Source organism: Elgaria multicarinata, chromosome 16 (genome assembly GCF_023053635.1).
Source record: "Elgaria multicarinata webbii isolate HBS135686 ecotype San Diego chromosome 16, rElgMul1.1.pri, whole genome shotgun sequence".
In the NCBI taxonomy this organism is placed as follows: Eukaryota; Metazoa; Chordata; class Lepidosauria; order Squamata; family Anguidae; genus Elgaria; species Elgaria multicarinata.
This window is the reverse complement of record NC_086186.1, coordinates 16,025,063-16,039,161: the sequence shown is the minus strand read 5'-3', so window position 1 is coordinate 16,039,161 and position 14,099 is coordinate 16,025,063. Positions and strand designations below refer to the sequence as shown.

The 14,099-nt window shown below is 39.8% G+C and overlaps 1 protein-coding gene across 2 annotated transcripts in view; it reads left to right on the top strand.

Moving 5' to 3' along the window:
• Positions 1 to 3,604: 3,604 nt before the first annotated feature.
• Positions 3,605 to 14,099, top strand: part of LOC134409846 (nicotinamide riboside kinase 2-like) — a 73,247-nt gene continuing 62,752 nt past the window's right edge. Inside the window, exons 1-8 of one of the 2 annotated variants that reach the window (XM_063142803.1) lie at positions 3,605 to 3,838; positions 5,937 to 6,027; positions 8,182 to 8,227; positions 8,434 to 8,617; positions 10,383 to 10,454; positions 10,619 to 10,725; positions 11,694 to 11,785; positions 13,186 to 13,380. In XM_063142803.1, the coding sequence (XP_062998873.1) occupies positions 3,813 to 3,838; positions 5,937 to 6,027; positions 8,182 to 8,227; positions 8,434 to 8,617; positions 10,383 to 10,454; positions 10,619 to 10,725; positions 11,694 to 11,785; positions 13,186 to 13,191 (624 nt within the window). In that variant the 5' untranslated portion in view covers positions 3,605 to 3,812 and the 3' untranslated portion in view covers positions 13,192 to 13,380. Of the gene's footprint in view, positions 3,839 to 5,936; positions 6,028 to 8,181; positions 8,228 to 8,433; positions 8,618 to 10,382; positions 10,455 to 10,618; positions 10,726 to 11,693; positions 11,786 to 13,185; positions 13,381 to 14,099 lie in introns of those variants that run through there. The other variant, XM_063142804.1, reaches the window with a different exon arrangement.

Here is a 14,099-nt window from a genome sequence, read left to right as displayed (position 1 = left end):
GAATTAGCTCTACTGCAGCTAGATAGTCATATCTAAATGTCTAGAATTCTCTACACATGGGCACCACACATGTATTTTGTTTTCCCTCCCCCTCCCCCGATAGCACATACTTACTGATGGAAGGCCACTGGCTATCTCTTTTGTTCCAACATGAGTAATGTGTACGAAGTTCATTGGTTCTCCTATTGTGTTTCTGTCAAGTCTTGGATGCTTCTTCTTTAAGAGAGCCGAGAGAGAAATAAAATGGGTCTTACGCAAGAAAAGTATGGATCAGTTTTATAAAACAGTCGTAGTTGTGAACTAGTCTAACTTTCACAACCAACTTCTGATGTGCATTACATATACATAAATGTGGTGATTTGTGCTGTTGGTTATGGGAACTTCAGCTACGGTTGCCATCCATTCCCTCATAACACTGTAGGGAAAGTTTTATTTTATTTATGTATTACATTTCTATACCGCCCATTAGTCTAAGCTCTCTGGGCAGTTCACAAAATGTGTACGAAGGTCTTTCAGGTGCTGTTCTTCACAATTTCCACTAGTAAACTTAACTAGGAAAAAAAACCTACCAATTAAACCAATCCCATTAGTGAAATAAACCAGATGGAACTTAGTTCATAAGTCAACTGCTGCAGTTCTAATTTTAATGTTTTAGTTTTATTGATATCTGCATCTGATATATTGCATATTATGATTTTGATGCAAGCTGCCTTGGGAAAGTTTTGCCCTGAAGAATGACATATATAGCTAACAATGGCTACTGGTCATCGTGGTTTACATTACTTCCAGTATCAGACAGTATGCATCTAAACCAATTGCTGGTGAACATAAGTGGGAGGCACTCATATTCTACTTGTTCCCACAGGTAGCTGGTTGTCTACTGTATGAACAAAATGTTGGACTAGATATTTATTACATTTCTATACCCCTCAATAGCTAAAGCTTTCCGGGCAGTTCAAAACAATTAGTTAGCTATGCCTTTGGTTTGATCCAGCAGGGTTTTTATGTTCTTGTATACTCACTGGCTGGGGTTGGTCACCAATACAACAGTTAAAACAAACCAGGAACTCCGTCATTGTAGCACTCCGTAACAGCCTCAAGAGTAAAAGATTAAAGCAATTATTAGGTTTGCTATAGATAAGTGACAGGCTACTGAATATTTAACATACTAATATACCCAAGAATGCTTTAACTTAGTTGTTTCTTAAACTATTGTCAAAATGGAGTAGTTCTAGTTTCGTTTTAAATACCTAAAATATTATTTTCAAACCATTTCACTTATCAAACTACTCAACACTGTTCACTGTTACCTCTATGTAACTTAACAATGCCTCAACAAGAAAACTAGATTTAAGAATATAGTAGGGTGACAATATGAAAAGGAGGACAGGGCTCCTGTATCTTTAATAGTTGTGTAGAAAAGAGAATTTCAGCAGGTGTCATTTGTATATATGGAGAACCTGGTGAAATTCACTCCTCATCACAGCAGTTAAAGCTGCAGGAGCTATACTAGAGTGGCCAGATTTAAAAGAGGGCAGGGCACCTGTAACTTTAACTGCTGTGGTGAAGAGGAAATTTCACCAGGTTCCCCTTATATACAAATGATACCTGCTGAAATTTCCTTTTCAATACGGCTGTTAAAGATACAGGAGCCCTGTCTTCCTTTTCATATGGTCACCCTAGAATATAGGCAAGAGCTGATATAAAGACAATGGTAATAAATTCAGCTTGAGTTGTTTAGGTCATAAGAGTTATACATAAAAGGATATGCAGTAGCGATGAGTGGGGTTTTTTACACGAGGTACCTCATGCTACAACTCGCTTTGTAACAACAGGAAGCAAACATTGATTTAAGGCTACAGCCAGCATCTGTCTGATCTGTTTCTACTTGTTGAATATAGGAAAGATAGTAACTCACTTCTGTAGTATCATACTAAAACTACATTTAAAATAAATAAAGGGTGCCCTAAAGAAGGAGAAAAAGTAATTTACACTAGCTAACCTGTGAGCAGTTAGGATGGGAGAACGCTTCTCTGTCCTGAGTTAACATTTGACCGAAACAGGATTGGCAGACATAAGAGTCAATTACTTTTAGAATTTCAGATACTTAAGTCTTTTATCTGAATAATACTCTGCCTTTCTACTAGAAAAGCCACTCAAAGCCACTACAGAAGCTTTCGACAGCATGTTTTACTCTTATAAAAGCTTTCCTTAACTTTTAATAAGATGTTATATTACACCCCAGGTCTGCAACAGAACATAATATATCACACCATAGACTCCAACTATTGCTTGTTAGCTCATTTTTATACTATTAAACCAAATTACTTTTTACATACATTTTAGTAGTATAGTTCATTTATTTGCATTTTAAACAGACAGCTATTTGCCACAGCCCTTTTAAGTAGTATAAAAATACAGAGTAAAGAGGAAACATAAAAAATAAATAAACTCACAGCCAAGTCTTCTAAGTTAGCTACTTCTCTAAACTCAATAGTCTTCCTTAAAATGAAGGTTGAAAGTGTTATACTCTCCTTATGTAGGCACAAAATCATCCAATTTTCACCTTAAATTTCCTCCAATTATCACAATTGCACTCTGGTTATCTTTTCCTCTGGGTGGAGCTGTTCACATGCATTGCTTTTCTTCTTGGGGCTCACTCTTGGGTACGTATACTTGGGAGTAAGCCTCATTTAATTAAATCGGTCCTAGTCTTAATTAAGTGTGCATGGTGTTGCAGATTTAATTAAGATGTGATCATTAAAGACTTCAACCTTGATAGTCAATGAGTCTTGACAATCAATAAAGCTTCTGTAATTATTTGGGCACTTAGGTTAATTAGGGATGTCAAGCTTACATGGATGTAGCAATAACGCCCCAAGCATGTGAAATTCTGCATGAGATGCATATCTGAGTTCATGAGGAATCTCTATGGAGTGCCTCCCACCCTCCCCACAGGGTCTGTGAATAGTATATTTCAGTTAATCAGGTCTCATTTGGATTTGCATTGCAATATTTCATAATAAGACAGATTATATGTATGCATGAGGATTGGCACTTTTCTGTGCCTTTATTAATAGTTTATTTCTGATTTTATTTTTATTTTTAAGAGAAAGTTTTAACTACAAACTTCACCTTTCCTCCACCCACATCTGTAGGTTTTACAATTTTGTTATGTTTTCACTGAGTGCAAATTGCTTGTTACAATGTGATTTTAATGGGAAAGGGAGGGGTGGGTGGGAAGGATCGCTGTTTAAATATTGCACAGTTCCGCTTTTCTCGGCCGCCTTCCCGCCCGCCAGCCTGCCTCGCGCTTCCTCCCCTCAAGTCAGGCAAAAGAAGAAGCTTCGTACATTATGTGAGGAGTCACGACAAGGTTGTATGAGGGGGCGCGCCGAAGTAGGCGGGGACCAACGGCGAGAGGGCGACTGACCAATAGGAGTTGAACCTGTCCTCGCTTCTTCCCCCTCATTGGACCGCAAGACCCGGTGCGGCGGGTCAGCCGGTGCCCCGAGGCAGTCAATTGGCGGCAGCGACGACTCGGCTAGCCAATGACCGCGCGCCGGGCCGGTGAGGGAAGTGGGTGGAGACTTCGGCGCGCCGACCGCGGGTCTGTCTTTCGCGCAGCGCTTCGCCGCGGCACGGACGGGTCTCCCTGTTGCCGCCGTTTCTCCGCGACTATGGCGCCTCTGGGCAGCTGACGTTCGTGCCTCCTCCTTCTCCCTCTTCCTCTAGTCTCCCAAGGAACCAACTGTGAGGGGAAACAGCCGCCGCCGCCGTAACCATCGCCTCGCAGCTCGCGCCTCATCACCATGAAAGTCATCGTCGGCATTGGCGGGTGAGGAGAAGGCGAAAGGGGGCGGTTTGGGGCGCGCGGCAAGAGGTGCGCGCGCAGCCGCGCGAGGAGCAGGCCAGGGAAGGGGGTGACTTTGGGCTCCCACGTGTTGGGCTCCGGTTCCGCGCAGCAGCTGTTGCCGCTGCGATCTTCGTTGCAAGGGTGGGAGACGACGAGGCGTGGCTGGTGGAGCCGCCTCGAATCGCCCGCGACGCCCTTGCATACCGTGGCTTTTTGTCCTGCCGGCAATCCCCCGCCCCGTCTCTCAAAGGGCCCGTGTAGAATGAATGAATTTGTATTAAATGAATATGCGTAAATGTATTTATTAGCGGTACTGCTGATACTTACTCATTTTTTATTAGGGATATTAGTGACAAGATAATAAAATCCCAAAGCGACTTTATTTTAGGCCTTTAAAAAGTTTGCTCACTGGGCCAGGTTTGAAGGTGTAGTTTTATTTATTAGTGATACTGGTTTATTAGTTATTACCATACCATACTTCTTTATTGCGATCCATAGATCCATGAAAAAAAAAGACTCAAACATGAAATCATACAGTTAGAGCTATTATAAACTTTCATCTAATACACAGAGAGCTCTAATTCTGGACGCCACTGTAAGAAATTTAGCAACAGCCAAAGTTACTCTTGAGGACTTATCTTCCAACAGAAACTTAACATAAAATTTGTCTGAACTTCTGGACAGTTTACTCAACAATGGGGTGATCATAAGATGGCGGGCCTGATTATAAAAGCTACAGGACAGAAGGATATGCTCCATCGTCTCCAGTTATTTGTTATTAATGATAGTGACAAGATAATAAAATCCCAACGTGGTTTTATTTTAGACCTTAAAAAATTTAAATCTGCTCACTAGGCTAGGTTTGAAGGCACACTATACAGCAACGTTTATCTATTTGAAGTATTTTTATCCCACTCTTCTGCCAAAGAAGACTTCTGGAGAGGCGTACATGCAGTCAGTAAAGCAAACCGATGTGGTGTAGTGGTTAGTGTTGGACTGGGACTTGGGAGACCACTTGGGGAACCCCACATAAGCATCCTTTAAGAAAGATGGGGAAGTTGTTCATTGAAGGAAGGCGTTTAGACAAATTCATGGAGGATAAATGGCTTCCAGTAGTTACGGTTGTATGCTACTTGCAGGATTAGAGGCAGGAAAGGGAAATTGCCCTGATTGTGGGCTTTCTGGAGGTATTTCCTTAGCCTCTGTGGCAAACCGAATGCTGGATTAGATAGCCCTGTTATCTGATCCAGTAGGGTTCTTAAGAAGCTCCAGACAGTGCATATTCTGCCTCCCCCCCCCACTTCTGTCCTCATAGTAACTTTGTGAGGAGAGTTAGGCTGTGTGTGTGCACGTGTGCTAGGTCACGGTCAGTCAGTACACTTCATGACTAAATGGGTATTTGACCTCGGCTGCCCTACGTGGATACTTCAATTACTATTTACTAGCTCTTTTGTAAATGAAATCAATAATAAAATGTGGAGTATAAGCACCTGGAGAAGTGGAGTCTTAATTTCACAAAATATTATGCCACAATAAATACATTAGTCTTTCAAGAGTCATAAGACCCCTTGGAATGTCTGAACAAAATCTTGTTATGTTCTGCATTCGAAAGTGAACTGTTCCTGTCCTCCTTTTCCTCCCCATCCCAAAGATAAGTGTGCATGCACATACATGGCAACAACAATACATATATGACACATTCTTAATAGAAGTTCTCTCAATTGGAGGGGCAGTAGCACCTGGGTATGACAGCTTCCTTATTCCAGTATTTAAAATATTTCTATCCTGTCTTTGCAAAGATCAGAGACTTACAGAAAACATTTTTAAACTGCCATTATATGTGTGTGAAAGAATGAAAGCACATAGGAAGTTGTATTTTGCAGATACAGCAACAGGAAGTACAGCTGTTTTGAAATGGTGGCTATGAGAAATTTCCTCTTCTCTCTCTCCTTAATTTTCTCATAATCTGCATGCTGAGGGAAATTTCCTGCAATCTAAAAATGTTAGGTTTGGATTCTGCATGTTTGCTTGATGTAATTCACACCTTTCTTCCATCTTTCCTCCCAAATTTCTGTTTCAGGATCACCAATGGCGGGAAGACCACCCTAACAAGCAAACTCATGCATGCCCTGCCCAACTGCAGCGTAGTACACCAAGATGACTTCTTTAAGGTGAGGCAGGCAATTTGGTTTGTGTACTCTTCTTCCCCCATACCCATGTCCCCGGCTTTTAATCTTACTCAAATAGCCATTAAATAGGAAGTTTTCTACTCAGGTATGTAGATCCATGTTATTCTGAAATAGAAGGTCCTCATTAGGTACATAGAATGGGGGGATTTTTTTCCTATCTTGAAAACAAGATGACTAGCAATATTCATCTATTTTAAGTGGACTGCCTCTTACAGAATTTATTACTTAAGTGCCCAGCAAACTGCTGATTCACTTGACTTTTTCTCTTCAAGGTGCCTTTATGAGGTGGGTTGAATTCTTAAAATGCGGGTTGTGCTTTGTGCAACCAAAGCCCAGTATTCTGCATGTGGATTTCAAAATACATTAAATTTCTTTCTGAGATATGTCTACAGAAGGAGTGATGGCTGAAATCTCCTGTACTGTCATAAAATTCACAATACGGGTATTCCCCCATGGTTCCTACTACAGCAAGAAAAGCACTGTTAAATATATGTTTTGGCATGTAGTATCCATGATTGTGTATTTCTGCCCATGTTCATATGGTTAATTGAGGCTGGTATGGCATTACATACAATGTGAGCTAACCTTGGCATATTGCTAATTTCCACTCATAGGGGATTACACAGGCAGAATTGATATTCCTTCATCTTCCAAATATGACAGCCACCATATGCAGCAGTAATATGAGTTGGCCATAAAGCATTCAGTAACCTCCTCTGCCATCTTATATTAAACAGCTCTAGGGTTTATTTATTTCAGTAAGGCCTATAGACGTTGCTGATCACCAATAAAAGCTGAATTGCCCCAATTTCCCCCTTTTGAAATCTAAAGGTCGTAGAGGTGCTGAATATATTCTGTGTTTCGATACAAGCACAAAACATGGGATTTGGTATTGGGCACATTTTTGGCTAGCCAGGTTTCTCGCCCTTATGGGCCTGAAGGGAGGTTTGAAAATGTGTGAGAAATAGCTTAGTGTTTGTTGACGTTAAGGAGTGGAGCCTTGATTTCTCTTGACTGACGCAATAGAATATGGAAACGAATGCACATTTGCTTACATTAGTTAGATTATATTGATTGTAAATACTGGCTGTTCTTAGCAGAGACTTTTACCATGGTGCAGAATTTTTACTTTAAAAGAAACTAACAACAGAGAATAAGGCTGAAAAATACATATGGCAGTGGCAGGACCACGTGTTTAAACTGAATCTGTCCCACTCACATACAAGAAAAGGGGGCAGGATATCAAATTTTTATAGGTGGGGGCCTGCGTTCACTGGTTACTTCCCACAACCCCTCTCCTCAAGGACTCTCCTTACATATGAGCTCTCTTCCAGTTTCAGAACTCAGCTGAGGAGAGAGCACCTGGAGGAAGAGAAAGCAGGTGCAGCGTTTAACACACCACCTTGTTTGTGTCTTTTTGCATTATAAGTCAGATACTCACACATTCCGTAGGCATTACTGAGGGCAATCCAGCTTTAAATTCATAGATCTCCTGCTGTTGCTTCTTTTGGGGCTCTAATCTGCTACCTTAAAATAAATGGGATGTGGGACACGTTCAGTCCAACTAGGCTTTTGTCCTAGCCACTTAAAAAAAATTCCCTGCCTACCTCCTCCAACCATATTTCACAGTAAATCACAATGTGGTCCACTTTAGATTTCAGGTGTGCAGAATCAATCCGCTCTTACTGAACCGTTGTCTTCCCCATGTCAAACAACTTTGGTTTTCCCTACCTTGGGAAGCAAATGGGGGTTTCATGCGATTTCTGCCTGATGTCCTAAGTTTCTTGCTCTTTTTCTTTAACAAGTTTGTTTTGTTATATATCAGTTTACTTTGGGAGGGTTGAGACACAGGGGTTGCTCTGCAGTTACTGGATAAGACCCCAATGTGTTATTTTGGATGACTTTCCTATTTTGAAAGTAGGTTAGTTGTCTCTATGCTAGTGATGAGATAAAGGGAAAAGTGTCTTGTCATTGCCTTACAGTTCTGACCTACATGGTTTATTGAAGGTCCAACTTTAATCTCTTAAAAAGCAATGAGTTACTGGCAAGTTAGTTTCAACGGGCTATTTTATCCCATCTTAAAATGAGCACTGAAATTTGTGAGCAGCTCTGCAGACATTTTTTATTCTGTTTCAGCCCCAGGATGAAATAAAGGTTGAAGATGGATTTAAACAATATGATGGTAAGTTCTGTTTATATCCATGCAAGTGACTAGTTACTTTTTAAAGAATAAATAAATCTATAGCTGTGATCCTAGAACTGTTCTGGTCTTGATGAATAGAAATTATGTTGCAGAATAGATTGTTGAGATCACGGTGTTTCATCATTGTTATAATAGTACTTGTGTCATCTTTTGGACCTAATCACTTTTCTGCTCTTTTATCTTAGTTATTAGTGCTTTGGATATGGATGCGATGATGAGTACCATCAATGCTTGGCAGAAAGACCCAATCAAGTTTGAACGATCTCATGGTATTAACACACTAGATACCAGAACTATAGAGGATTCAGGGGAGAATGATGACACACTCCATATCCTTATTGTAGAAGGATTCTTACTTTATACTTACAGGTAACTGAAACACACTGGTTTATTCTAGTTAATGAGTTCTAGCTGGATGACTAATTTATAGATCCAGGACATTTCAATGATGTCTTCTGCTAGTAAGTAAAACTTCAAAATATTCTTAGAGCTGTTCCAAGGCTTCATATCTAATCGGGTACCTGCTAACAGTCGCTTGCTCTCAGCAGGTATTTGACTGATAATGAATTGGATGTTGTGTGTACAGTTTTGATTGTATGGGCACATGAGAGCAGGTTGCGATAAGATAACCTTTACTTGTTCCAGTGCATTCTGATTGCGCATAGAGAAGAGCATGGGAGGAGGCTGTTCTTTCTGTTGCATTTGGGAGGGGTTTTACCAGAAGTTAACCTTTTACCTATTTTGGTATCATCAGGGCAGAAAAGCAGGAACGAAGGTATTGGCTCCCACTGGGACGAACATATTTTATGGGGAGAAGCTTATAAGAAGTTCAAATCCTAGAAAGCATTTCTTTATTTGTATTCTTGATAGCAGCTTGTAACTACAGCTGTACTTGTGTGAAACTAGCTTAATGAATTCCTGGATTAATTGGAGTTGCTTGGGTGACCAAAGTTCATCAAAAGCCCAAAGCAGAACATGTGATTAATGCTGCAGTTTATGAAATTGTAAACTTTCCTTTTATGTGACTTGTGATCCTGACAAAATGCTTATAGTGCTGATCTTTTACTAACTGCAATTACTGGACAGTAAAATAGTGTTAGCTGTTGTGTCAGTGAAGTTTTGCAGTGGTAATTATTCATGGTGAAAATTTGACACTGGGAAAAATCATATTTATGTAGCACTTCAGAGTATTAAAATTGCTTCCCATGCAGTTCTAGTAATCCCCAAAACAATTCTGTAAGGTATTATCAGCCAGCATTCTCATCTGACTTGAGAATGTTGAGTGGTAGGTAGCTGAGCAGGTGTCAGTAAACATAGATTGGGATGATCTGTTGTACGCATAGGCTTCCAAACTGTTTACCAAAGGATCTTGAGTAAACATAGTGGGTTATGGGTATATGTCCTCCTCTTCTGGATCAGTTATTAGTTCAAGAGCAAGAAACTGCAGATAGGAATAAATGGACAACTATTTCAACGCTGGGGAGTAAGCTGTGGCATTTGCCAAGGATCTGTATTGGATATAAATCTATGTGGGCACATTTGGAATATTGTATGTAGTTCTTGTCAGCTAGGCTTTAGACAGTGTGTTGTAGAGCTGGAAAATGTGGTTCAGGAAAGAGCAACCAAAATGATCAAGGGGATAGAACAGCTACTCTGCAAGGGAAGATTAAAGGATTTGGGGCTCCATAGATTATAATAAAAATTACTAAAGCGGGGAGGAGCATGATGGAGTTTTATAACATTCTGCATGGTGTGCAAAATGAAGATAGACATTTCTCTCTGACCCAATGAAATAAATGAGCAGTAGATGCAGGGCAGACAATAGAAAACACTTCAGAGAATGCATGAGTTATTGAATTCACTGCTGCAGGATTTGGCAGTGACCACTGGCTTAGATGGCTTCAATAGAGGATTAGACAATTCATGAAGACTAGGTCTGTCACTAATGATCAGCTATGACCACACTGCCTCTGAATATTTGTTGCTGCGTGGCCAACAGGGGAGAGCTATTGCCCTCTTGTTCTGATTTTGGGCTTCCCAGAAGCATCTGGCCGTGCTGGATTTTGGCTGATCCAAGTGAGCTCCTCTTGTATTATTGTATACCAACTAGGATGCTTTTTCCTGTTCTTTTCAGGCCCTTGATTGATGTTTTTGACATCCGGTATTTTCTTTCTATTCCCTATGAAGAATGCAAGAGGAGGAGAAGGTAAGCCTCTTCTCTTCCCCACCCACCAATAAACTGCAAATATACTTGCAGAAGTTGTTCCACCACATGAAATGTCATGTTGAGGTGACGGAATATATTGATGGGTCCTCTTTTAATACATAGAAATCCAAGTTGAACTTTCTCCTCTCCCATCCAATGTCTAGTTCAAGGAATTACACTGTGCCTGATCCACCTGGATTATTCGATGGTCATGTCTGGCCCATGTATGTCAAACATAAGAAACTAATGGAAGATCTTAATGTTGATGTTGGTAAGTTAAATTGCATCCTGGGAGCTTATTTGAAACATGGCCTTCTACTATGCTCTAAAGTGGGTGATTAAATGTATTTATTTTTGAGAAATTATGTGATCCGCCTTCAGTAACAAACTTCCCAGGATAATTTATAAACACAAAATGTTAATATTAAACAATTAATTTTACTCAAGTTATAACTGTTGTTGGACAATGACTCTTTGTAAGTTACTTTCAATGCATGATTGCTTGCTTGAGTAGTATGGCATTGAACTAATACCTCAGTATTGTAAATAACTCAATTGATGGCTGTCCATTTCCTACTTACTCCACAGCAGCATTGGTGTGGAACTTTTGCAGCTTCAGATTTCTTGGGCTGCAGGAGGAAACAAACTTGCTTTATGTCCAGCCTCTATGGCACACGGAGACTGAGGGTGGGCTCTTTGTTCCAGAATCAGCAAATTTTCAGACTGGAAATGGGGGTGGGATGGAGTGTGCTGAAAACCCACAACTGTCTTTCCTAAGGCCATAAGGTGGGAGTGGGCTTGCTTGCAGGTCAATCAATTTATTAATTGCAGGTAAGAAATTTTATAGTGGCCTATAATCAATATCCGGGTTTGTTAACAAACTGTAGTTTGAACAAACTGCTATTTTGCTGAATTTGGAAGCTATCAAGAAACTAGAGCTCTAAACCTCCCATTGCGCATGAAAGCAGAAAGATACATGCAAGCCCAACAGCAAAACATTGTATGTTATGTTTGAACTAGATCTGTAGTGACACAGTGAGTTCAAAGAGCTTTGTGACCTTAAAACTACATCTTTTTTCTAGCTCATGTTGGGCAGATTTAAAAATGAATTACATATGTAGATCTGTGTGCCTAGCAAGTGCCAAAATAGCAATACCTAAAATAACTGGCTTGAAGTAAGATATCTGAGCATAGTAAAACTACTTTGATCTTCAAGCACTGCTGCTGCTTGTATTTCAGTTCAGTTGGACGGAGCAAAATCAAGGGAGGAGCTTTTTAATGCAGTCTACGGTCATATCCAGAACAACTTAGAAGAATTGATGAGGACACTGGTAAGGATTGTATGATTTGCAGATTGCTGTATATACTGAAAAAAAGAAATTGATAACACCTTTCAGACAGTGACTAGAAGTCTAAGAACTGACTAAAAGTGCATGTTCTTCAAAAGATTCTCAGTGAATTTGAGAACCTCTGTGAAAATCATAACAAAATTTCAGAAGTAACCAGAGTAAAGTATCACAGGGTTTCTTCAGCACAGCTTCTCTTTGTAATTGATACTTTTTTTAATTACAGTTGCCAATTAATATACCTCTTAACAGTTATATGATGGTGAGGAATTCAGTTGATTCTGAATTTTTCAAATTGCAACTGTATAAAAGGCTATATCCCCAGAATTCTCTTGGTCATGAAGCTGCACGAAGCATTAGGTGGCAAATTTAAGGATACTGAGTGAATTCTATGCCACCTGGGGTTTCTCAATTGGTCTTTAATTGTCTGTAATTAGGTTCAAAGTTCTAAACATTCCATGTGAAATACAGTGGGTAAAAAAGAACTATATATTATTGCAGCCAACTTAATGGCATAATCCCATACATATTTACTCAGAATCAGTATCTCTTGTAAGAATGCTTAGAATTACGCTTCTAATAACATCACATTATGTGTGTCTAATTAAGCTTGCAACCTATTTTCTTGGCAGAGTTCCTGTGCCATGGCAGGCAATGATAAACAGGATAGAGGTTTCTAGAATGAAGTGTGGTCGGGGGAGCTTCTATCTCTGAAATTTCTGCATTTTATGCAGCGGTTAAAGAATTGCAGAAAGAGGGAGAAAAGTGGGGACTTTTCTATGATACATGACACAACCCAACAGCAGACCTCCATTTTGCTGTGTAAATGTTAATGAGAAAGAAAACAGTCTGCATTAAAGGAGCTGGTTTCTAATGGAGTGAAAGCAAATTAGTTAAACTCTTGAAAGAGCTGCCCCAGAGCTATTGAATACTGGAGCCAGGTGGAATAGTCCAGATTTGGGAATAAGAACCCCTACAGGTGTGTTCACCCTGTTATTTCAAACGGCTAAAATACCAAAGCATCTTGGAATCCTTGCAGTGTCATGTGCCTGCTATTTTTGCTGTCCTTAAGTCAAGAATTCCTGCTAATTTGAAGAAGGTAATAGCCCATTGTCAACCTGGTTGGCAGACTTTTAAAAAATCTAGGTGGTATAATTCAAATCTAACCCTGCTCCAAGTGATGTACCCTATTTCTTCAATTCTAAGACGCACTTTCCCCCCCATATAAACATCTCTAAAAATGGGGTGCGTCTTAGAATCACGGGTGTGTCTTAAGGTTTTTTTTCTGTTGGTGGTACTGAAATTAGTGTGCGTCTTACAATTGAAAAAATACAGTATTTATAAATCATGTGCAGCAGTCATTTGCAGTATATTTTCTTTTACAGGATTAGACAAGTGGCTGGAAAATTGTAATGAAGTAGAAGACACTTGTTCAGTAACTTTTTTTTAACCACGTGCCTGGCTTGGCAGTTAAGTTCCAACTTCTGTGAAGACTTTGCCTTTCTTAATAAATATTTTCTTCTTGCTGACACAAGTCTCTAAAACGTGGCATTGATTAAAAAGCATTTACCATCCATAAAGCCTCTGAGACTTAGTTTGTGTGATTTTACTAACACTGCCTAAGCATTCTTGAGATTATATGGTGTAAACTATAGCTCAGGGAGGCAACTAATTTGCATGATATCCTATTCATCTACGTTAGGGACAGAGGATGCCTTACACCAGGCATAGTATGGCCTATTCTCATTGGCAACAATTTACTAGACAAAGAGGTCTTACCTTTTAACTAAAGATGCCAAGGATTGAACCTGGGATGTTATGCATACAAAGCACATACTCTGCATTATGTTCCTTCCCCAAAAGTAAGAAGAAAATGATATAATTGCAAACACAAACTACAGGAAACAGGCACTTGGGGCAGTTGCTACACACAAATGCTTACTAAGCAATGTTAACTAACTGTCAGGAGATGTGTATAATGCCAATCATGCAATCCATCTACCTTTTACTATTTTTATGGTCTAAAGCTGTAAAATCGAGCCTTATGAAGCATTTTGTTCAACTCAAATATTGAGTCATAAGGAGTTCTGTATATTCTGTTTAAAACTAAGACATCTGCCTGGCATGCTGGTAAGTGTACTATATACACTTGGTAATGCTGCTTGGCTCTTAAAGCATACAGTTTTGTAAGGTAGGCCGTTGTTATCTCCGTATTGCAGATTTAAAGGAAAGGGCCTTAAGGCTGAGAGATACTAGCTTACTTAAAGCTGCCTAAGGTTCATGGGTGAGGTAAAATTTC